This window comes from Penicillium malachiteum (genome assembly GCF_028827825.1).
Source record: "Penicillium malachiteum strain IBT 17515 chromosome Unknown utg000004l:1.0-4883003.0:1.0-4884900.0, whole genome shotgun sequence".
NCBI classification, from domain to species: domain Eukaryota; kingdom Fungi; phylum Ascomycota; class Eurotiomycetes; order Eurotiales; family Aspergillaceae; genus Penicillium; species Penicillium malachiteum.
The window spans coordinates 3,590,438-3,612,005 of NW_026643097.1; the positions used below are offsets into that span (position 1 = coordinate 3,590,438).

Here is a 21,568-nt window from a genome sequence, read left to right on the forward strand (position 1 = left end):
TGCCAGGTGAAAAAGTCAACAATTGGGCGATGCCCACTGGCAAGTGTAGTGCATACATTAATGCCAAGGAGATACTAGGCGAATCAGCACTTGCATACATCCAGATGTCAGGATGAATGATATGCAGGCCGCCTTAATTTTGGAAGCTGACTTGAAGGGTAGTTTTAATGTTCATAGCGGGGCATAGCGGGGATGAAGTTGATCTAGTCCTCTGATACTGCCAAGGTCTTTATCTCCGTTATTTCAACTCATTTCAAGTTCATTTCCAGTTCATTTCGTACCATCTTCATCCTGAGGCGTGTCTGTTTATTTTCTAGTTAGGTAGCCTGAGGCATCCAAACAGAACCACGGAACCTTAATTTACGATTACCTCATCATCCTAATCATGTGCTCCGGTGAGACAATTGACTGTTTTTGGTGAGATATCAGATTTCTTTTTTATGGACAAAGACATTCAAAGTTGGGAATGACTGAAAGAGTCTTCAATGTTTCAAACTCTCGGGTTTTGCTCACAAAATTTACGGCGTAGCCGGAGATAGTAATACTCCACAGTGGGCTCCTACATAGCACCATCTAAACACTAAGCTATTTGTATATCCGGTGGTGGCTTAGAAGATCAATGTCGATCATACCATACTGGGACGAACTGCCGTGATTCCCGATCGTATAGCCTTTAGGCGGCCACTAACACTTATTTGTGCTTTTGCTTTCAGTCCGAATCATGATATGGACTTCGTACTCATACTCTCAACTGGATTTTATAGTCGAAAACCAGAAATTGTCTTAGGTTGACCCATGGTTCCTGACATTGGGGACCCCTTTCTTTTCATATGAAAATTGCCCCTCAATTCTCTCCAAATTCCCCCTAATATTTGCTTCGTATGACAAGTATGACAACACGACTCAAGTGCTTTGCCGAGAGGTTGCGTCGGTCCTATTTTCAGCACTGAGACCGAGCCAATCACCATGACCCGCTATAGGCAGCCTCGTTGCTTCAATCTTCGGGAACGAAAATCTTTAACATACGTTCAATGTTGTTTTCTCGGGGAGTATATATGAAATTGTTTTGAGGTATAATTACACAAGAGATTCAATTCAGGGGAAATGATCTGATCGTACGTGGTAGAATTAGAGCTAAAAAAAACAACGTTGTTAAGGTGGCAGTGTAGTATGTATGCTATAAATATAAAAAAAAATTAAAAAAATTCTTTTAGTGACCCAAGCTTCTTGAACTATTCCATCTCTTCCACTAGTGGGGATTAGCGTCAGATAGAAACTGGGAAATAGAAAAACATTTACATTTAAATCCCTGATATCTGAGGAATTGGTGCTTTTGCTATCCAAGTTTGTTGTTTTTTTCTTCTAGCTTCTGGTCTTATCTCCTGCAGGCTTAGTTTACTCCTCACTTCAACTTCACTCTTTCTCTTCCTCTACTCCATCTTTCTCTCCACCTCACCCCTCCACCTTCCTCCACTTCAATCCCTGATCAAACTTGATCTTCGTCATCATGCTGCGTGTCAATCTGCTCCAGGTGCTCTTCATGGCACTGCTCCTAATGTCTGGGGTCTTTGCTTCAAACCAGCCCTCCGAGGAGAACACTGTCCACCGTGAGTCTTTCCAGGACATGCTGGCCGATCTCAACGTGAACAACATTCACGATGCGCTGCATGCTTTGTCCAAAAAATTCAAAGACGGCATTTTTCCCACTGACATCAGTGCCGCCGAAGCCTTGCAAGCCGAAGATGAGAAGGTTGCCAGCTTCCTCAAAGTCATGAAGCGGGATGGCAATTCCACCGTCTCCTCCGAGCCTGCTTCAACTTCTTTGTCAAGCTCCGATTCTACCACCACTGAGGCAGCTACCACCACTTCCGAGACAACTACTGAAACTACTACCTCCACCGAGCCGAGCACCACTTCTACTCCAACCAGCTCCAGCTCTACAACTACCTCCAGCTCGACATCTACTACCACTACCCCAATCCCCTCTTCTACCGAGGCGACTACCACCGAGACAACGACTACTCCAACCTCGACTAGTCAAACTTCTAGTTCCACCTCCACCACAACCTCGGTACCTACCACTCTGTCCACCACGACAAGCTCCTCTTCGACCTCCACTTCCTCCACGTCTACTTCGACTACCTCCCACACAACTACTTCGGCTGCTACCCTCTCTACCTCAACATACAAGACCACCAGTACTTTGCCTAATGGTAGCTTGAGTACCATTACCTCAATCACTGTCGTGCACATCACTCCAACTGCGACTGCCGCGACTACCACTAGCCACGCTAGTGCTGGTCTGCAAACCGGTGCGGCTGCCTTGACCACTGCGGGTCTTACCCGTGAGGTCGTCGCCATGCTCGGTGGAGCTGTTATTGTCGCAATGGCGCTCTAAACGGAGAGGCTCAGTTTCAATTGGCCCTAGCCCATGGTCTGCTCAGTTTGCATTTCATTGCAAGTTCTTCAGCCCGCATCAATTATTTTGCATAGCACTTGTCATTATCACCTTACGATCCTTACGACCTCCCACTGATGTCTCTCCTTCATATCCCACCCCGGCGTTTCCAAATGTGCTATTTGGTTTGGACTTTATTGTTTTTAGTAATGGGTTAGAACGGGAACCATTTTGAGCGTGCTTTTATCACCATATTGGTATGTGATTAGATCTTCATGGAAGACAAAATTGAATAATATTTCGCGGATTGCCGCCAAAAGCAGCCAAGTTTCAAATCAACTGTACAAAATGTACTTCGTAGTAAAATATATCATCATCGCATGTGTCAAATCAAAGTATATCATCGGAATGTAGCAGCGGGGTATGTATGGGGCCACAAGTGCGACCGGAATGCGCGCCAAATAAGAAATAGAACCATCACATCTCCTGCTCTTAGACTTCCAAGAGTGACCATCTGGGCATCGTAAACTCACAGATTCCAGGGTCAGTATGGAACAGTCGAAGTATCAGCATGTTAATATCAAGCTGCCAAATTACCACCTCCTTGCCACCGCTCCTCACTTGTCCAATACCGGACTACACTCTCCCAGGCAGGAAGATCTCCGTCGCGCAATAGTGCCGCAACGTCCACATTGAGCGGCGAGTCCGGTTGAGGGTCGGTAAGCAATTGGTGAATAGCAGTGAGAGTGGACGAAAGAGTATATACAGGACTCCAGTGCTCGGTTGTCAACAGAGTCAGACAGATCTCGCCGGTTGTAAAGGAGATATTCGGATGCGATATACGAGTGTTGAAGGTGATGGTCGGCGGCGCGAGAGGGTAATTGGGTGGGATGACAATACGGAGATGCCAGAGGCCGCCTAGGTCGCGTAAGTATGGGGGTTGAGCCAACAGATATGGAGATGATAAACGCATCGCTAGGATCAAGAATAACGATGCATCGAGAGAGTGAATAAGTCCATACCTTCGTAGGGAGAACCCTTGACACCCCTCAAGACTGCCTCCCAGCGCAACAAGTCATCATCCTCGACAGGACCGAGATGCAGCAGAACCTCATTTGGAGACTTGGCATATTCTTTCAGCTCGCGCAATAGACGCTGTGTCGTTTGACTTGTCGGGGCAGCCATTGTGGAATGTATGGGGGGGGGGAGGAATGAGAGAAGCGCAAAGTCGGGAAGTTGGAGCAGAAAGACCGAGGCTGGGGAAACACTCATTATGCCCCATAACCATGGATCCGATCTTCAGACCCATGTGAAATTCCCGTCTCCACTTCAATTTTCCTCCCTTCTTTTTAACCCTGAAGATCATTGAATTCAATCATCATGCGTACTTCAAGGACTTCAAAGGAGACTGCTAAAGTCCTGCAAGCGCTTTCACCCCCTGTGCGCCGCTCAACTCGCAACACGTCTCTGAATACAAGCGCCCTGCGCAGTTTTGCGTATACTGGCGACTCGACAATCAAAAATGAACTGATCCCTACCATCGCCAGTATACCATCAATTAGAGATGACGATGAGTCCTCTCTATCATCTGCTAGTACAACCGATATCGAGGATCTCCTTGAACCATCGTCTAAACGACAAAAACGCAATACCCGTGCCCCTGTGCTAACCACCTCGAATCGCACCCCGAGAACCCCGAGGAATCCAAAGAACCCCTCGTGAAAGATGAACCAGAGCAGAAAACCAAACCACCTCCAAAGGCTCGTCGAATGCCCGCACGCAAGACCCGCGACGCAGATGGCGCTACAATTGTGGAACCACCATCCAACTGGGAAACAATGTACAATACCGTGAAGAAGATGCGCGAGGATAACCCGACCGCACCAGTTGACACGATGGGTTGTGCAGAGCTATACTGGCGTGCCTCGGCACCAAAAGACCGACGTTTCCAGACGCTCATTGCTCTAATGCTTTCATCACAAACGAAAGATACAGTCACAGCCGTCGCGATGCAACGTCTACATACTGAACTTGGACAAAGCGAGGAAGAAAGCGACATGGTACGAATCAAGATGGAAGACGAGGATAGCAAGGATGTGAAAACCGAACTTGAAAAGGACAGCACGTTGAAACTGGAGAATATCCTCGCTGTTTCACCGGAGAAACTGAATGAACTGATTCGCACGGTTGGTTTCCACAATAATAAGACGAAATATATCAAGGCTGCGGCTTTGATTCTGCGAGATCAGCATGGTGGTGATATCCCGCCTACACCAGAAGAACTCATGGCTCTACCGGGTGTCGGACCTAAAATGGCGTATCTGTGTATGAGTGCGGCATGGGGCAAACATGAGGGCATTGGTGTTGATGTGCATGTTCATCGGATTACGAATCTGTGGGGATGGCATAAGACGAAGAATCCGGAGGAAACGCGGATGGCGTTGCAGTCTTGGTTACCCAGGGATAAGTGGCATGAGATTAATAAGTTGCTTGTTGGATTGGGGCAGACCGCTTGTGGGCCTGTTAAGAGACGGTGTGATGAGTGCTATCTTGCTGGGACGAAGCTCTGTAAGAGTGAGATCAAGGGATTGGCGAGTGGGAATCGCATCAAGGTGGATCTTGCTAAGGTGGAGGATGAGCCGAAGATCAAGATTGAGAGTGTATGATCTAGAAGAAGATTTAGACTAATGAATTTGTACACTATTTGAAGTTAGCGATTATTCGAGTTGGATGTAGTTCGGGACGATATGATGGATGTGTAGGACTAGGGATGCGCGCTTCTTGTATTAGAAGCAATTGCAAATAAGTTTAAACCATAAAATTTGAAATCTGTTTATGGAAACAAAGAATATTAATGAGAGAGATAGGCATGAAACCTTTGTACCTCATGGACCACCTGGCAGGACTCCTGGGCTGCAATGTATAAGATGACTAACATGCGGGGCATGAATCGAGCATCGAAGCTCCAACTTCAACGTGAACAGCTCCCACATATCGACAGACCGAACCATTACCCAGTATATCGATCAAGGGACTTCGGAACTGTCATGACCAGAGACAGCCCTACATAAAACACACGAACACCTCAACTCGATCCTCACAATGTCTCCCGACCCAATCTCCATCCCACTCTTCGCCGAAACACAGCTCCAGCTCCTCCTACAAGAACACGAAGCCGAAGTCTCCTCCTCATCACTCGCAACAACTGCCGCATCCGTATCCCCATCTACGCGCCGAACTCTACAAGCAACCGGATACGCGCTCACGGGTCTAATCCTATCACAATGCCGTACAGGTCTAGGTGGGCGCGTAGTTGGTGAATTCGCACCAGACCCAGCCATTGCGTCTACAGAGTCCGCAGATGGACAACCACGTCTTGGATCTCATGGGATTCGGGTTGGGGATGTGGTTCGTGTGAATGATGTGGCTGGGGCAGCGAAGAAGGTCGGGAAGGAGAAGGAGAAAGAGAAGGGTAAGGATGGTGCGAAAGGTGGTCCTGAGGGCGTTGTGACCAGGGTCAATGATAAGGGAATTTGGATCGCATTTGGACAGCAAGGTGGAGGAGCCAGATCAAAAGAAGATGATGAGGCGATTGAGGAGTTATGGGGCAAGAAGCTTTGGTGGTATGTTCACGGTCCAGGTTTGGATGAATATAGGATATCGCTGACGGGCTCTATAGCATTAAACTGGCGAATGATGTTACGTACAGACGGTAAGGATTTAAATACCACTACCATGTATGAGTTAAGTTAGACTAACTTGACTTAGAATGAAACAAACGATGGAGAAGATGGCTAAGTTAACAGAGACGGATCATTCGCATTTTATGCGCGTCGCTTTTGGGCACACAACTCCTCTACAGCCAGACTATGACTCCGCAGGAGCGATTGAGTTCCTTGATCCTACATTGAATGATTCTCAAAAGGATGCTATTCGCTTTGCGCTAGCTTCGAAAGACATTGCGCTTATTCACGGCCCACCTGGTACTGGAAAGACGCATACATTGATCGAGCTTATCTTGCAATTTGTACAGCGGAAGAAACGGATTCTTGTCTGTGGTCCGTCAAACGTGTCGGTCGATAACATAGTGGAGCGATTGGCACCCAAAAAGGTGCCAGTTGTTCGTATCGGACATCCAGCACGTCTACTTCCATCGGTACTAGAACATTCCCTCGAAGTTCTTACCCAAACTTCCGACGCAGCTAGTATAGTGAAAGATGTGCGGAAGGAAATGGACGAAAAGCAGGCTAGCATTCGCAAAACTAAGAGCGGGAGAGAAAGAAGAGCGATCTACGACGACCTCAAACATCTTCGAAAGGAGTTTCGAGAGCGCGAGTCCAAGTGTGTGGATAATTTGGTTCGCGAGAGCAGTGTTGTCTTAGCAACCCTGCACGGTGCCGGTGGTCATCAATTGAAGAATCAGAAATTTGATGTGGTGATCATTGATGAAGCAAGTCAAGCACTCGAAGCTCAATGCTGGATATCACTGCTGTCAGCCAATAAAGTGGTTCTAGCTGGTGACCATCTTCAACTGCCGCCTACGGTCAAATCATCCAATCAAAAGTCCAAGACTTCAAATGCAAAGAGCGATGCGCCACCAAAGGAGATATCGAAGGGACTATCCCTCGAACGGACATTGTTTGACCGCCTACTAGCATTGCATGGACCCGACATCAAACGCATGTTAACCACGCAATATCGTATGCATGAGAAAATCATGCGTTTCCCTTCAGTCCAACTCTACGAGTCAAAGTTGATAGCAGCCGACTCTGTCAAAGAGCGTCTATTGGCTGATTTGCCATATGAAGTGGAAGGCACAGACGATACTCAAGAGCCCCTTGTTTTCTGGGATACGCAAGGCGGCGATTTCCCCGAAAAGGCGGAAGACGACGACATTGGCAAAAAGGAAGCACTCATGGGTGAGAGCAAAAGCAATGAGATGGAAGCTCTGGTTGTTGCTAGACACGTTGGCAATCTGGTGGATGCAGGCGTCAAGCCTGAAAGTATTGCCGTTATCACTCCTTACAACGGTCAGCTAGCAGTCTTGTCTCACATGCTCCGAGAAAAATATCCTGGCCTAGAATTGGGAAGTGTGGATGGCTTTCAGGGTCGTGAAAAGGAGGCTGTAGTTGTCAGTCTTGTTCGTAGCAATGACAAGCATGAAGTGGGATTTTTGGGCGAGAAACGACGTCTGAATGGTAAGGATTTATGCATCAATGAATGATTATGCACAAACTAACTTTTTCTCTAGTGGCTATGACTCGACCCAAGCGACATCTCTGTATTTGTGGAGACTCAGATACCATCAGTCGGTATGTTCCCGCTCACACCATTTTACATTGATTAATTCTGACCGAAATCGCTATAGTGGTAGTACATTTTTGAAACATTGGATGGATTACTTGGAGGAAAATGCCGATCTACGATACCCCGATGCCGGCGACTTACTCTAGTGTGGAGTCACGAAAAGCGGACAAAAGAACAGGATACGAGTTTCCAATCTCGATCAAAAAAAGAGATCAAAAAGAATGCCGATCTTTAGGTGAGATCTGTAAGAGTCTAATCCTTGGCTTGTAGGATCGTAGCACAGCATAAGCCCGGGCACTGGTGACCCTGTCTTGGTTTTGTGTCTCTTGTAGATGAAAGTCTACATAGTATGGGGTACGAATAGCCCAAGACTTCAACTTCCCGAGACCACGTACACGGGGAGTAGCCAGCCGTGTCTTGGAGCGATGGAACGGAACAGCTAGGGCGGGGCATGTTTCAAGACAACGCAGCTCTCACATGTGGGATGATCATGATCATGCCGGAGATAGGTTACTAGAAGTAGGACAAGCGTGAGGGGCTGTTGATCGACCTCATCCCTGGCACTCGATAACCTCGGTCTCATTGGTTCATCAACAACACACCATGTCAGCATAGCGGCCTAACGTCTAGAACCTTTGGAAGCTTTTAAAAAAGGATCTCGCTTGATATGTTCCCGCTTTCTGGAGTACGAAACCTGACGTCTATGGATGAGCTCTGCCGTGAATCCTCGCGCAAGCGGCCCGTGCGGCGTTTGAGGAATTCCATTTCCCATGAGATCATCTGCCATGTGGTGTTTCAGACTATGCATAAAGTTGCGAATCGAATCGTTTCTTTCATCTTCCTTCATCATCATGTACGGGGATCCCCCTAGCAGGAAAGTCGTAGACCCAACCTTGAGCCTAACGGAGTACATTGAGTACATTGTGTAAGGACCCATTTTCGAGGGATTGAGACATTCTGGACGCACCTGGAAGCAGTCCAAAACGGCGGTTCCTCTTTGAGATCCACTTAGTCTCGGCTCGTGGATCCAGCGCGGCATTGGTTTAACATGGAGCACCGGAGCACCGTTCGCTGATTAGCCCTCCTGGGTTCTTGTTTTCCGTTTAGCATTTTAGGGTTGATTTCAAGAGGTCCTGTTGCCAGACTAGTCCATGCTAGCTTATCTAGCGTTCCTTTTTTGCACTCCAGTCCGGTTTTAGACCTGGACTTGGGGTTAATTCAAATAAAAAAAAAATAGTAGATGATCCGCCTTGCGCCAATGTATAGAACCTTGCGCTCGGTCCAAAAGTATGGTGTGAATCATTGGAATTGTGATCTGGTCCAAGTTCTGGTAACAGCTTCGGTTGTGGCGTGAAGCAAGTTCCAATTGTGGGGGGAAAGAGAGAAGAGGAGAAGAGGAGAAGAGAAGAAGCTCTTTCTCTCTCCTTAACTTTCTCCTTTTCTCATCTCTCACTTCTTTTTTTGAACTTCCCCTACACTCGTTTTTTTTGGGCCTTGCTTGCTTTTTTTTTTTTTTTTTTGAGAATTGATTTCTTTTCATTATTGAATCCTGATTTGAAATTCTCGTTTTTTTTCTTCCCCCTTTCTTTTCTTTTTCTCCTATCAACATATCAATTGTGGAACCTCGAATCTAGCAAACGGCTTATCCGTCGGAACATTGAATTGCAATAATGAACCTGATTCAACCTGATTTTGTACGTCATGATGAAGATGTTGGGGATTTTGTGTGTTTTCATCAGTTCAGACACTAACTTGCGTTTGTTAGTCCTTCATAGTCCATCGATTCCATTGAAGCTCTCGACTTGAAATCACATTCCGCTGAGCGGCCTATCCTCCGCGGTTTATACCCCCGAATCCGATTCTTCCTTTTCTCGACATTCGTTTTGGTCGGTGAACTTCGATCCTAGACCTTTCACCTTTCTTTACCGCGCCTTTTCTCTTTATTTCGTAACGAGATACCCCATGTTCCGCGACGAATATCTTTAATGATCAACGTGGAATCCTCAGGGGATCTGCTTTGAAACTTCACCCTGATTTTTCGGGTTTAATTTCCATTCAGAAATGTCCAAAAATTACACACGCTCTATTGCTAGTGCTGGGAGTGAGTCGGTCCAGAGTGTTCAGCAGCGAACCTTGTCCGCGCGTGTTGAACGTTCAGCTTCAAACCCGGCATCATTTTCCCTAGAGCCGAACCACTATGATACTGCCCTGCCGCCAATTCAATTTAGTCCATCACAAAACACCATCGCCCATCGACGCACAGGAAGTACACTCAAAACTGTTATGCGAAAGATTTTCAACAGGAAACGACAGAGTCAAGCAGACGGCCTGGAAGAGAATCCAAACGAAGCGTTTTATCCATCAGTCCTAGCGAAACAATCGAGTCCAGCGGAGGGTAAAACCTTCTTGGCGATCCCTGCGCCTTCTGAATCGAAGCGCAGCAGCCCATTATCAGAGGAGAACCTGCAGCTTCAATTTGCAGAAGCACACCTATCACCAACTTGCGCAACAGGAGGCTCATTGCCGTCTCCGGGTATTCCACGTCGACGAAGGAGAGCGACCCTTCCCAGCGTGATATTCTCCGACGACGAATCACGGTTTGCAGTTGCATCCAGTGCAATTAGTGCAATTTCCGACCCGCAGGAAGACCGACCTCGCACCCAAGATACACACCGTAGACACAGTATGCTTCAAGACCGCCGAATATCGAGGAGCGCAGATGCGCTACAGGAGCTTGCACACGAACAGCCAGTAGTGGAACAAACTCCCTCGTCCTGGCCGGCCCGCTCTACATCGATTCCCACACCTGTCCCGGACTCCAAATCGGCTGCTCTTGAAGTAAGCTCTGCTAGCGATCATTCCGCTAGGCCATCAACCGGTACTACCGTGACCAGTCTCACTCGCGAATCAGTGGCCCCATCAGCTTCTGAATCAGAGGGGCGAGCGGACCGGATGAGTCTGCCTCCAAATGTCCGCAGTCTGGTACATACCATGCAACAAGGTGATGGGCTTACGGTGGAGCAACGGCTAAACACACTGGAGGTGAAGATGATTGATCTCGAATTCGCCATTGCCCGAATGCAATCTAGCCCGGTTGATCCAAATTACACAGAGCGCTCGTCACGACAGAGATATACCCCTACAACAGAACCATACTCTCCACACTCGCGCAGCAAGTACTCGACTGGATATCTGAGCTCAGCTGATCGCGAACGGGAGCGGGAGCGGGAGCGCGAAAGAGATGAATCTCCCACCCCTCTTACTACCTTCTCTGCAGTGCGTCCACCTAGCACTAGCACCATTCGACCAGATACTATGAGCTCACGAATGATTCGCCCAGCGCCATCCACGACTTCGTTATCCGAGTTCAGCGGCGTCTCCATTGAGCAGTACAGTACTCTTGTGACACTCCTTCGCCGAGAACAAACTGCACGACGAAATCTTGAAAGTCAAGTTTCCGGCCTTCGCGACGACCTGCGTCAACTCCAGCGAGCAGCGCTCCAATCAATGGAGATGGGTACTATGTACCCCATTCACAATGTGGACTCCCAAGAGTTCCTCCGATTCCGCCGCGCATTGGACGACTCGGACTGCTCCTCGCCTAACCCAACTGAGAGGGAGAGGGAGAGGGAGAGGGCACATGCAGGGTATGATGGCGATTCCAACTGGGGACCCGATGACCCGATTGGGCCTCATAAATGGGATCAAGTCAATGGACCTCGAGCTGTTCCGAGCCCAATGATCTGAGTGCCGACAGCCTAAAAATCAGACATGGTCTCCATATTTGCTAGTGGAACCACAACTTTAACATTCACTTCACGCAGGTACACGATGTACCTCGGTCATATTAATGGACCCTCTTTACACAATCTCGACTTTACAGCACTTCATCGCATTGGAGATGCTTGGTTCAACCGGGATTATCTTTTCTTGGAGATGTCTTGTCATTTCCGCGACCGGATCGCGTTGTTGATACTGGTTTGAGATTATTTTTGCAAAGTATCCCGATACCCAGAGCTAGATTTGAATTTATATCATTCTCATTCAGTTGATCATGAGCATTTGTTCCCATCTTATATAACATTCCATTATCAAGCTTGGAGCATTATGCCTAAGGTCAAAACTCACGGGCTATAAGTTTATCAGTTCCTTGCTAATAAACTTGGTTACCGGTTGATGTGGCCCCGGGCGACTTGAACCCCGCAATCCTGATACGCTCAGACTCGGACTATATGAAAAGGGGAATCCAACTTGAATATAGACAGTGCTACGCTGATGAATACGCCCATCTGGACTTTCTTCCATTCTCATCATCTACTATACCATCTTCAATCTATGTCACCTCCAAGGTTGATTGTACAAAATGTCAACCTCTCTCCCTCAGGATATTCCCACCTCCTCCAAAGACTTCACCATAACAATAATTGGCGGGGAATAGGTGGCCTAATTCTCGCAGCCGGACTCATCCGACGACACGTCCGTGTACAAATCTACGAAGCTGCAACCGAATTCAAAGAAATTGGTCTCGGTCTATCCATCGGTCCAGCAGCACATCGCGCATTACGACTAATCGCTCCCGAACTTCGAGATATCTATGATTCCCTTGTAACAACACACGCCGATAGTCCTGGTTATGAAGCATTCCGACAAACCTGGTTCGAGATTGTTTGGGGGTGCGGACCATCCGAAGGAGATATTTTGATGGATTTAAAAGCATTACCATCCGGACAGACGACTGTGCGACGAGCTGATTTTCTTGATGCACTCATCACTCTTATCCCTCAAGATATTGTGCATTTCGGGAAAAGAATGGAGAGTTTAATCGAAGAGGGCGAAGATCAGAATGGATTAGGAGGGATCTTGTTGAAATTTGAGGATGGAGATGAAGTGCGCGCTGATGTGGTGGTAGGTTGTGATGGGATTAAATCCAAGGTGAAAGAATCCATGCTTGTTGAAGAATCGAAACTCAAGCAGCCGCAATATAGTGGGATGTATTGCTACCGAGCTGTGCTAGACATGGATGATATGGTTAAAGCGGTCGGAGATCAGAGAGCAAGGGTCTCGACTGTATATCTTGGTGAAGGGATGTATGGAATTTCGTATCCAATTATGCGAGCTAAGAAGGTTAATGTGGGTCTTTATGTTCTACAAGAGAATTGGGATTGGGATACATGGATTCGACCTACTCTGAAGGAGGATCTACGACGTGATGCTAGTAAGATGGGTCGGTACTGGGAGACTCTTGTTGAGGTGAGTAGTATCACATTCTTCAAGAAATATTCAAACACTAATCCTTTTGAATTATTGAAAATAGTACATGCCAGACTCATCTCAGTGGGCGCTTTTCGAACATCCTCATCTATCCACATTCTGTCGATCCCGCGTAGCCATTCTCGGCGATGCCGCTCATGCTTCAACCCCACATCAAGGTGCAGGCGCTGGACAAGCAATCGAAGACGCACACGTTCTGGCTGAGTTACTTGCAGACTCACGGGTCCAATCTACTCGCGATATCGTGTCAGCATTTAAGGCGTATGATGCAATAAGGAGGCCACGTAGTCAACGAGTCGTCACTAGTAGCAAGGAAGGCGCATATCTTCTTTGTTTGTGCCTGGACGGGGTGGGAGATGATGGAGAGAAGTTAAAGGAGACCTTGGAAGAGCGAATGAAGTGGATTTGGGATCTTGATGTGGGAGGTCAAGTGGAGGAGGCAAGAGGAAGCATGGTGATCTAATAATGTTGGAATATTCAATGTTCCAACTTGAAGGTTACCAGACCCCGCTCTACTAGTATAGATGGTACTGCAAACATTGAGTAACGCCTGGGCATCAGCCTACTCTTAATCTGAGCCCGTACCAGTACTAGATTGGACCATCGGTTACGGAGATTCAGTTATCTTTTTCTTAATCAGACACGGGATGTCTTCGAGTGCTTTCGGCCGGTCCACACTAGCACACCACTACTAGAATACTATACGAACAAGTCGTGTAAAACCTCATGCAAGGGCCCCTCTTGTTGTCACTTATTGCTTGTTGCACACGGTCAATTACTCTCAGATTGCCTCTTGCTCTATATAATCAAACAAAAACCTGGAAGGATATTGCAGTGGCATTTCAACACATTAGAACACCTTCTTAGACCATGTCGAGAGTGCTTATCAGTGACGATGACTTGGAAGGCCTTGAAAATAAGGTCATTGTGATTACTGGCAAGATCATCTCCCAGATATTGTACCATGATATCGACTAACAGATACATAGGCGGATCATCTGGAATCGGAAGAGCTACCGCTCAATTATGCTTGAATCTCGGCGCGAAGGTCGTCATCGGTGACCTCAATCCACCAAGTTCACCATTTGAGAACGATGAGAACTTAAAATTCCTGGCGATCAACGCAGCTAAATGGGAAAGTCTACGGGAAATGTTTGCCAAAACAGTTGAATGGTTTGGACGAATTGATCACGTCTACGCCAATGCTGGAATTCCCACAACGCCCAGTTTCCTTGATGTCAAGCTAGACGAGGCCGGCAAACTAGAACCACCTCCCTTTTCAACTCTTGACCTAAACTTCACCGGAACTATCTATACAATCCACCTGGCAAATGCTTATATGACAGAGCTTGCACCTGAAAAGACAACAGGAACAGGCAGTATCGTGCTCGCCTCCTCCGAAGCTGCATTCAGGCAAATGAAGGGGTCCGACTATATAATCTCTAAGCACGGGGTTCTAGGAATGGTTCGTGGTCTTACGGACTCACTCAAAGAGAAAGGAATTCGCTTGAATGCAGTTGCTCCTTCGTGGACTGATACAAAACTGATCTCTCTTGCTGCGCGGGCATATTATAAGATGAAAACACAGACCCCGGAGGTTGTTGCACGAAGCGTTGTGTTATTATTTGTGGACCAGAGCCGGTGCGGTAATGTTCTTTACAGCAAAGATGGCATATATCAAGAGATCAATATGGGGAAGAATGGCCTCTTGGAAAAGGCTCTTCAAATACTATTTAGAAAGGATGATGAGTTCGCATCAAAGTTATGAAGTGTTTTGAGTTATGGCCGCAAAACATAGATTGAGATTGAAATGAGTACTCGCAAGATTCTTTCATCAACGCAATATCAATCCATCCAATAAAGAGTACCTATAGAGTGTAGTATTAGTAGAGCCTAATGATCAAATTGAAAAGGTAAGGCAAGCCAAAGGTACACAATGCAGTCATCGTGCATCTTTCCCCTCTTTCTCCACATCTTGGATTCTACCTCAACCGAGCTACCCCGTAATATTATATGCGCCTCGGTATTATCTCTTGAAAGATATTTAAGTCAAAGAGTTTCGAGTTATTTTATTCTCTGACTATCCTCTACAGACACTCTGAACTTCAAGGTGATTTACAGATCTCAAGATGTCCTGCTTTTCACTTCAGAATCCACCTTCTCGGGAGTTGACCTGTGGAGATCTACTTGCGCAATCATTGAAACAACTTGGTGTTGAAGTGGCTTTTGGACTTCATGGCGGCCACTTAGACGCATTTCTGGTCGGTTGTGAAATGATCGGAATCCGTCTGGTCGACACGAGACATGAAACTGTAGCGGTTCAAGCCGCCGAAGGATATAGTCGAATTAGCACGAAGCCCGCAGTATGCTTCGTGACGGCCAACAGTGGGTGGGTGAAGCAAATCATCTCTTCTGACCATGAATACTTTGCTTAAGAGCATATTAGTTTCTCAAATGGCCTTGCTGGTCTAGCCACTGCGTATGGCGACCGAAGTCCGATTCTGTGCATTACTTCATCGCCCCCAACTCGGGATACGGAGAACAATTCTCTTCAGGGATTAGTCGACCAAGTTGTTGCGGCACGTCCAATCACGAAATTTGCCCATCGGGTTGTCATTCCGGAAGAATGTCCCAGAATTGTATCCCATGCTTTGAGAGTTGCCCAAGCAAGTCCACCAGGTATTTTCTCTAGGGCTTTGAGTACTTCCAGATCTCTTCAAGCTAATAGGTGCGCATAAGGTCCTGTTCTTCTCGACTTCCCGATAGACGTTCTTTTTTTCTCCAATCCATCCGAAGCTCATCTCTTGGGGTTCAATTACATCTTCTCCGACATATCCACCGGGTCCTCATAGGAAGGCTATCGAAGCGGCAGCTGAACTGATTCGTAACGCCAAGCGGCCAGTCATCATTACAGGAACCGGCGCAAGAAGTGTTGAGGTACAATTGCGCTTCTATTAATTAGTCTAGTTACCCTATTAACAAATGTTAGGCCCGAAATAGCATATTCAAACTGGCCGAAAAATGTGATGTCCCAGTATTCAACAGCTCGAAATATGCATCGTTCAGCCCAGAGTCGCCGATGCTCTCCGAAGGGACAGCTGGAGTGCTTGGAAGATTGGCGCATGCAAATCTCGCCCGACCAGACCTGATCCTACTTCTTGGTGCAAGAACAGGCATGTTCCTTGGTGGCAGGAACGGGGCCATTATTCCTGATAAAGACTGTGCCCTCATTCAAGTTGACTGCGACGGTGGCGAGATCGGACGCTCATTGCCAGTCGAACTTGGAATCGTTTCTGATATTGAAGTTTTTGCATCAGCTTTGAACAACAAACTTGAGACAGCCTACTCTCAAGGATCCGTTGATAAAGCATGGGTACAGTCTATGCTCGGCTTGTCATCTGCAAAATCTCCATTTGAGAATGATGCCCAAGAGTTACCATCAGGTTGTCTCCATCCATACCACGCTTTGAGACACGTTTTCTCCGCAGTTCAGCCAGGAAGCATAATCATCCTGGATGGTGGAGAGGCTGGGGCTTGGGCAGCTGATCTTGCCCGGTACAGCAATCCCAGTACGGTTATGACATCTACAGGATACCTCGGATTCCTGGGTACTGGATTTGGATATACCCTAGGATGTGCAATCGCGGCCCCTGATCGGAAAATCGTGAATATCCAAGGCGATGGATCTGCTGGATTCCACTTGATGGAACTCGATACGTATAAGAGGTTCGAGCTTAATGTGATGACAGTCATCGTGAACAATTCGACTTGGGGAATGAGCATCAATGGTCAAGACATAGTCTATGGGAGCGCCACTCCAGCACGACCGATCAGTTCTTTAGATGCAGGAACTGAATATGATGTTGTGGCAAAGGGCTTGCAAAATGCTTCGGCGAAAGTGTCACAGATCTCCGAAATTTACCCTACTGTTACCAGGTTTCAGGAACAAAAGGGTCCTAGTTGTATCAACTTGATTGTGGATCGCAAGCCTGTGCATCCTATTACAACTCTGATGGTTGGACTCACTGATTCGCCTGATGCTGTTGTTGTCCCATATTATGACAACATTCCCCGGGCTCATTACAATTTTTGAGCGGATTTTTGACATACATGGAACTTTCTGGTTTGTTCTGTCAAATACATAGCAATCAACCTTGCCCAGGTGGATCCCATACTTGTAACTTTGTTATTTAGTAATAATTTCATTCTATTAAGACATGATGCATTTGTTGTACTGAAAAGGAATATTGAGGTATCAGAAAGAATGCGCAGGGAAGAAAATTCTAGAACATCTTGAAGGAATATACAAACATAGAAGAAATGAAGAGGCTTCCTTGGATCATGATACCACCAGCCATCCACACCTGGGCAGGTCGCGGGAGCTAGGTAGCTCCAGGTATACTTGCAAGTTGCCACTAAGGATAGCTTCTGCGCACTCACATCCCAATAGCTGAGATCACCGCGAAGATTGAACGGAGCCTTGGTCATAGTATTGACTGTTCAAAAAGTCAGATGATACTTGCTAGATCTGCCCTGGAATAAGTCGAGTGTATCCAGCAAACGTGCTCCACGACGGCACAGCGAGCAGACAGTTCCAGTAGATGAGCATTCATCTGAGCTGTAATTATTATGAGGTCGATCAGAATGTACTTCATACTGCCTTCAAGTTGCACTTTAATGATTCAAAAGCGGGGTCGTCACGCCGGAAGCCACTCAGGCTGCAGAGAGCAGCGGCGGTTCTGCCACGTCATCTCACCACGAATTTGCAGATAACTCGCTTGCGTAGGGCAGCTCTTCGAGTGCAAGTGAGCATTCCCGATCCCCTAGTAAGTGGATTGCACGAGGCACTTTACAGCCACAGGAAATGCATCGCTCAGCCACTCTGGCTCAAGCACCTATCGATTACCGGTAGGAGGCTCCGCAGTAAGTAAATCGCACCCCCACTTCTGCGTCTTTATCGCACTGGCAGCGCTAAGTGTTTCCCAGCCGTCAATATCCCTACTTACTTCCACCGAGGCAACTTTCTTTCTTCCCCCAAAATTCATTCTTCCATTCAAGCCTATAATTTCGAAGGTCGTTCCTCAAGTCACTCATGTCGGACCGTAAGGAATACAGCGTCGGCTGGATTTGCGCCATCAGTACGGAGTACACTGCTGCAAAGGCCTTTCTTGATGAGACGCATCCACCTCCAGAGCCTTTATCCCCGGCTGACAACAATGCTTATACCGTGGGCAGGATCGGAAAGCATAAGGTCGTTATTGCAGTCCTACCCGACGGCGAATACGGTATATAGTCTGCAGCAAGCGTGGCAAGGGACATGCTGCATAGCTTTCCAAACATCAAGGTTGGGCTAATGGTCGGCATCGGTGGCGGCGTCCCAAGCTCAAAGCACGATATTTGCCTTGGCGATATAGTGGTCAGCGCCTCTCGAGATGGTAATGGTGGCGTTTTTCAGTACGACTTTGGTAAAGCTATACAAAATCAAAGCTTTCAACCAACAGGAATCCTAAATCAGGCACCAACATCCTTGCGAACGGCACTCAACGCATTGAAGAGTGATTACGAGAGTGAGGGGCATCAGATTGAGGAGTTTATTAACAGTATCCTAGAGAAAAAGCCAAGACTACAGAAGAGGTACAGGCGGCCACCCCCTACCAGCGATAGGCTATATCAGAGCGACTTCACACACCCTCTTGATAATGAAGCAAGCTGTGTGGTAGTCTGTGGAGATAGTTCCTCGCATTTAGTATTACGACAAGAACGTCAAGACGATGAGGATAATCCTACGGTTCATTATGGCTTAATTGCTTCCTCCAACCGACTGATGAAAGATGCCTTGGCACGAGACAGACTTTCTACGGAAAAGGATGTTCTTTGCTTTGAGATGGAAGCGGCCGGGCTTATGAACCATTTTCCATGCCTCGTGATTCGCGGCATATGCGACTACGCAGACTCACGTAAGAACAAAGAGTGGCAAGAATATGCAGCAATGGTGGCAGCTGCGTACGCGAAGGACCTTCTGAAATGGGCCTCGCCAAACAGAGTTGCAACGGAAGAGGGGATCAGTGACAAGTTATCTGGTTAGTTTCAACCAATCTTATAGCGAGAATATGAAATAATATTATTCTCTGCGCTAGAAATTGATCTTCACTTGAAAGAAATATCCAATGATGTCACCGAAATTTACTTACAGCAACAGAGTGATGAAAATCAAAAGATCCTCGATTGGATCTCCAAGAATGACTTCGGTCCCAAGCAGAGGGATTCTTTTAGAAGGCGACAACCCAGCACTGGCCAATGGTTCCTGGACTCGAAATATTACCAGATTTGGCTCAACTCCGAGAAATAAGCACTCTTTTGTCCAGGCATCCCAGGAGCAGAAAAGACAATCCTAGCATCAATTGTGGTGAACGATCTTTTAGATAAGTACCATGATGACGCAACTGTGGGAATTGCTTATGTCTACTGCAACTTTCAGCTCAAAACTGAACAGAAGACCGAGGACCTTTTGGCGAGCCTTCTGAAGCAATTGGCCGAGAAACAGATTTCTTCAATGGAAGTTTTGAAAGAGCTCTATTCTCGAAACAAAGCAAAGCAGACAGACCCATCATTGGAGGATATCTACGAGGCTCTCCAGTCAGCAGTAGGCTTTTTTTTCGCGCGTCTTCATCGTTGTCGATGCGCTTGATGAATTATCCCAAGATTCCCGGTATGATCTTTTGTCTAAGCTTTTCAACATTCAAAGGGCGGAGAAAACCAATATCTTGGTTACTTCGAGATCAATCCCGGAAATTTTCCATTACTTCGGATACAGTCCATCGTTGGAAATAAGAGCGAGAGAAAAAGACGTAGAGAGCTATATCGAAGGCCACTTGAAGCAGCTACCATCTTTTGTTCATCGAAATCAACAGCTGCAACATGAGATCAAGACCAAAATCAGCAAGGCTGTTGATGGAATGTAAGTCTCCTCTTGAAGTATAGAAGTTCTTACACTAATTATCCTTCAGGTTTCTTTTAGCTCAGATCTATCTCAATTCACTCGATGATAAGACTACACAGAAAGAGATGCGACGTGCATTGGAGAAACTTCGGATGCATAATCAGGAATCGAATCAAGAGGAATGAAATCAAGTATTGTCTCAAGCATATTACCAGGCGATGGAGAAGATCAGTCAACAAAGAGAAGGGTTTGCGATCCTCGTTAAGCGTACTCTTTCGTGGGTCACTTATTCGAAAAGGCCTCTAACCACTCTGGAGCTTCGGCATGCCCTTGCTGTGGAGGTCGGCGAATCAGATCTAGACCTAGAGAATCTCCCCGATATCGAGCTCATATTTTCAGTATGCGCTGGTCTGATCACTGTCAACAAAGAGAGTGGCGATATCCGCTTGGTACACTTTACAACACAGGAGTATTTTGAATGGAGCGGACGTACCTGGTTCCCTCATGCCCATGAAGACATCACAGCTACGTGTGTGAAGTACTTATCCTTCAATTGTTTCGAATCTGGCTTTCTTTCAACGCAAGAGGAGTTCCAAGATCGATTGCACTCAAATGCCCTTTACGAATATGCTTCAAAAAACTGGGGAAGTCATGCTCGAGAGGCTTTGGAGCAGCCGAGGGATTTGATTTTGAGATTCCTCGAAAGTCAGTCTTATGTATCCTCCTCCAGCCAAGCGGTGATTCCTCCTAGAAGCTATATACCAGCGCGAGCTTATTATACGCAAATTTCTCGGCAAATGACAGCACTTCATCTGACAGCTTACTTCGGTTTGAAAAGCCTACCCCATATACTCCTCGAACATGGACACGATGGAAATGCGACGGACTGCAAAGGACTAACTCCAGTAACATATGCCGCGGCGGAGGGGCACGCCTCGGTAGTTGATGTGTTTTCAACAGCTGGAGTCTTTACGGACCCGAAAGATGAGAACAGACAAACGCCACTTTTTTGGGCTTCCATGAAAGGATACGAAGCAGTAGTGCAGCAGCTTCTTGACATGAGAAATGTTGATCCAGACTGTGCAGATAGGTTTGGAAGGACGCCACTGTTCATTGCGGTCCAACGAGGACACGAGACGATCGCCAGGTGCTTGCTCAAGGAGGCAGTTAATCCAGACGCAAAACATGAGAATAGCGGGGACCGTCATGACCCCATGAGCAATCGGACAGCTCTATCGGTTGCAGCCGAAGTTGGGCTAGCGAGCATCGTCAAGCTTCTGCTAGAGACTGGGATGGTCGATACAAACTCGAAGGATCGTTTCTTGCAGACGCCACTCTCGCACGCTGCCGAAAGATGGCATGAGTCTGTCGTCAAGATATTGCTCGAGAATGGAGCTGATCCATATTTGGAGGCCATTACCAAAGATATGGACGGACGAATGCCACTGACCTTTGCAGCTGAGAATGACCATGAGAAAGTAGTCAAGCTGCTGCTAGACAGAGGTGTTCATCCAGACTCGAAGTCCGATACAGCTGACAGCAGTGGCCGCACGCCACTGCTGCGGGCGGTCTCAAATGGACATGAGGCGGTCGTCAGAATATTGATTCAGAGGTGAGCTGATCCGGAATCAAATCGCGGCGGATTACTGTCT

At 47.0% G+C, this 21,568-nt stretch overlaps 10 protein-coding genes across 10 annotated transcripts; 9 read left to right on the forward strand and 1 right to left on the reverse strand.

Annotated features, from left to right (window-relative positions):
* Positions 1–1,507: 1,507 nt before the first annotated feature.
* N7483_009425 (putative GPI anchored cell wall protein (Dan4)) lies at positions 1,508–2,398 on the forward strand (the record flags this gene model as incomplete). The annotated part of the gene is made up of 1 exon (XM_057092852.1): positions 1,508–2,398. One exon carries the CDS (start codon positions 1,508–1,510, stop codon positions 2,396–2,398), a length of 891 nt encoding a protein of 296 aa, XP_056944026.1.
* Positions 2,399–2,978: 580 nt separating this feature from the next.
* On the reverse strand, positions 2,979–3,583 carry pex4 (putative ubiquitin conjugating enzyme (UbcJ); the record flags this gene model as incomplete). Its single annotated transcript, XM_057092853.1, has 2 exons — positions 2,979–3,316; positions 3,421–3,583. The coding sequence occupies 2 exons, from the start codon at positions 3,581–3,583 to the stop codon at positions 2,979–2,981; spliced, it is 501 nt and encodes a 166-aa protein (XP_056944027.1).
* A 195-nt stretch (positions 3,584–3,778) lies between these two features.
* Positions 3,779–5,160, forward strand: N7483_009427 (endonuclease III domain-containing protein; the record flags this gene model as incomplete). The annotated part of the gene is made up of 3 exons (XM_057092854.1): positions 3,779–4,060; positions 4,090–5,058; positions 5,113–5,160. The coding sequence occupies 3 exons, from the start codon at positions 3,779–3,781 to the stop codon at positions 5,158–5,160; spliced, it is 1,299 nt and encodes a 432-aa protein (XP_056944028.1).
* A 340-nt stretch (positions 5,161–5,500) lies between these two features.
* Positions 5,501–7,851, forward strand: N7483_009428 (putative DNA helicase; the record flags this gene model as incomplete). The annotated part of the gene is made up of 5 exons (XM_057092855.1): positions 5,501–6,021; positions 6,078–6,110; positions 6,167–7,596; positions 7,650–7,710; positions 7,767–7,851. 5 exons carry the CDS (start codon positions 5,501–5,503, stop codon positions 7,849–7,851), a joined length of 2,130 nt encoding a protein of 709 aa, XP_056944029.1.
* Positions 7,852–9,766: 1,915 nt separating this feature from the next.
* On the forward strand, positions 9,767–11,452 carry N7483_009429 (uncharacterized protein; the record flags this gene model as incomplete). Its single annotated transcript, XM_057092856.1, has 1 exon — positions 9,767–11,452. One exon carries the CDS (start codon positions 9,767–9,769, stop codon positions 11,450–11,452), a length of 1,686 nt encoding a protein of 561 aa, XP_056944030.1.
* A 588-nt stretch (positions 11,453–12,040) lies between these two features.
* Positions 12,041–13,439, forward strand: N7483_009430 (uncharacterized protein; the record flags this gene model as incomplete). The annotated part of the gene is made up of 2 exons (XM_057092857.1): positions 12,041–12,955; positions 13,020–13,439. 2 exons carry the CDS (start codon positions 12,041–12,043, stop codon positions 13,437–13,439), a joined length of 1,335 nt encoding a protein of 444 aa, XP_056944031.1.
* Positions 13,440–13,846: 407 nt separating this feature from the next.
* Positions 13,847–14,744, forward strand: N7483_009431 (uncharacterized protein; the record flags this gene model as incomplete). Its single annotated transcript, XM_057092858.1, has 2 exons — positions 13,847–13,935; positions 13,958–14,744. The coding sequence occupies 2 exons, from the start codon at positions 13,847–13,849 to the stop codon at positions 14,742–14,744; spliced, it is 876 nt and encodes a 291-aa protein (XP_056944032.1).
* A 361-nt stretch (positions 14,745–15,105) lies between these two features.
* On the forward strand, positions 15,106–17,069 carry N7483_009432 (thiamine pyrophosphate-binding protein; the record flags this gene model as incomplete). The annotated part of the gene is made up of 4 exons (XM_057092859.1): positions 15,106–15,365; positions 15,423–15,615; positions 15,773–15,913; positions 15,966–17,069. 4 exons carry the CDS (start codon positions 15,106–15,108, stop codon positions 17,067–17,069), a joined length of 1,698 nt encoding a protein of 565 aa, XP_056944033.1.
* A 999-nt stretch (positions 17,070–18,068) lies between these two features.
* Positions 18,069–19,325, forward strand: N7483_009433 (uncharacterized protein; the record flags this gene model as incomplete). Its single annotated transcript, XM_057092860.1, has 3 exons — positions 18,069–18,261; positions 18,391–19,056; positions 19,114–19,325. The coding sequence occupies 3 exons, from the start codon at positions 18,069–18,071 to the stop codon at positions 19,323–19,325; spliced, it is 1,071 nt and encodes a 356-aa protein (XP_056944034.1).
* An 809-nt stretch (positions 19,326–20,134) lies between these two features.
* N7483_009434 (ankyrin repeat domain-containing protein) lies at positions 20,135–21,532 on the forward strand (the record flags this gene model as incomplete). The annotated part of the gene is made up of 1 exon (XM_057092861.1): positions 20,135–21,532. The coding sequence occupies one exon, from the start codon at positions 20,135–20,137 to the stop codon at positions 21,530–21,532; it is 1,398 nt and encodes a 465-aa protein (XP_056944035.1).
* Positions 21,533–21,568: the final 36 nt, after the last annotated feature.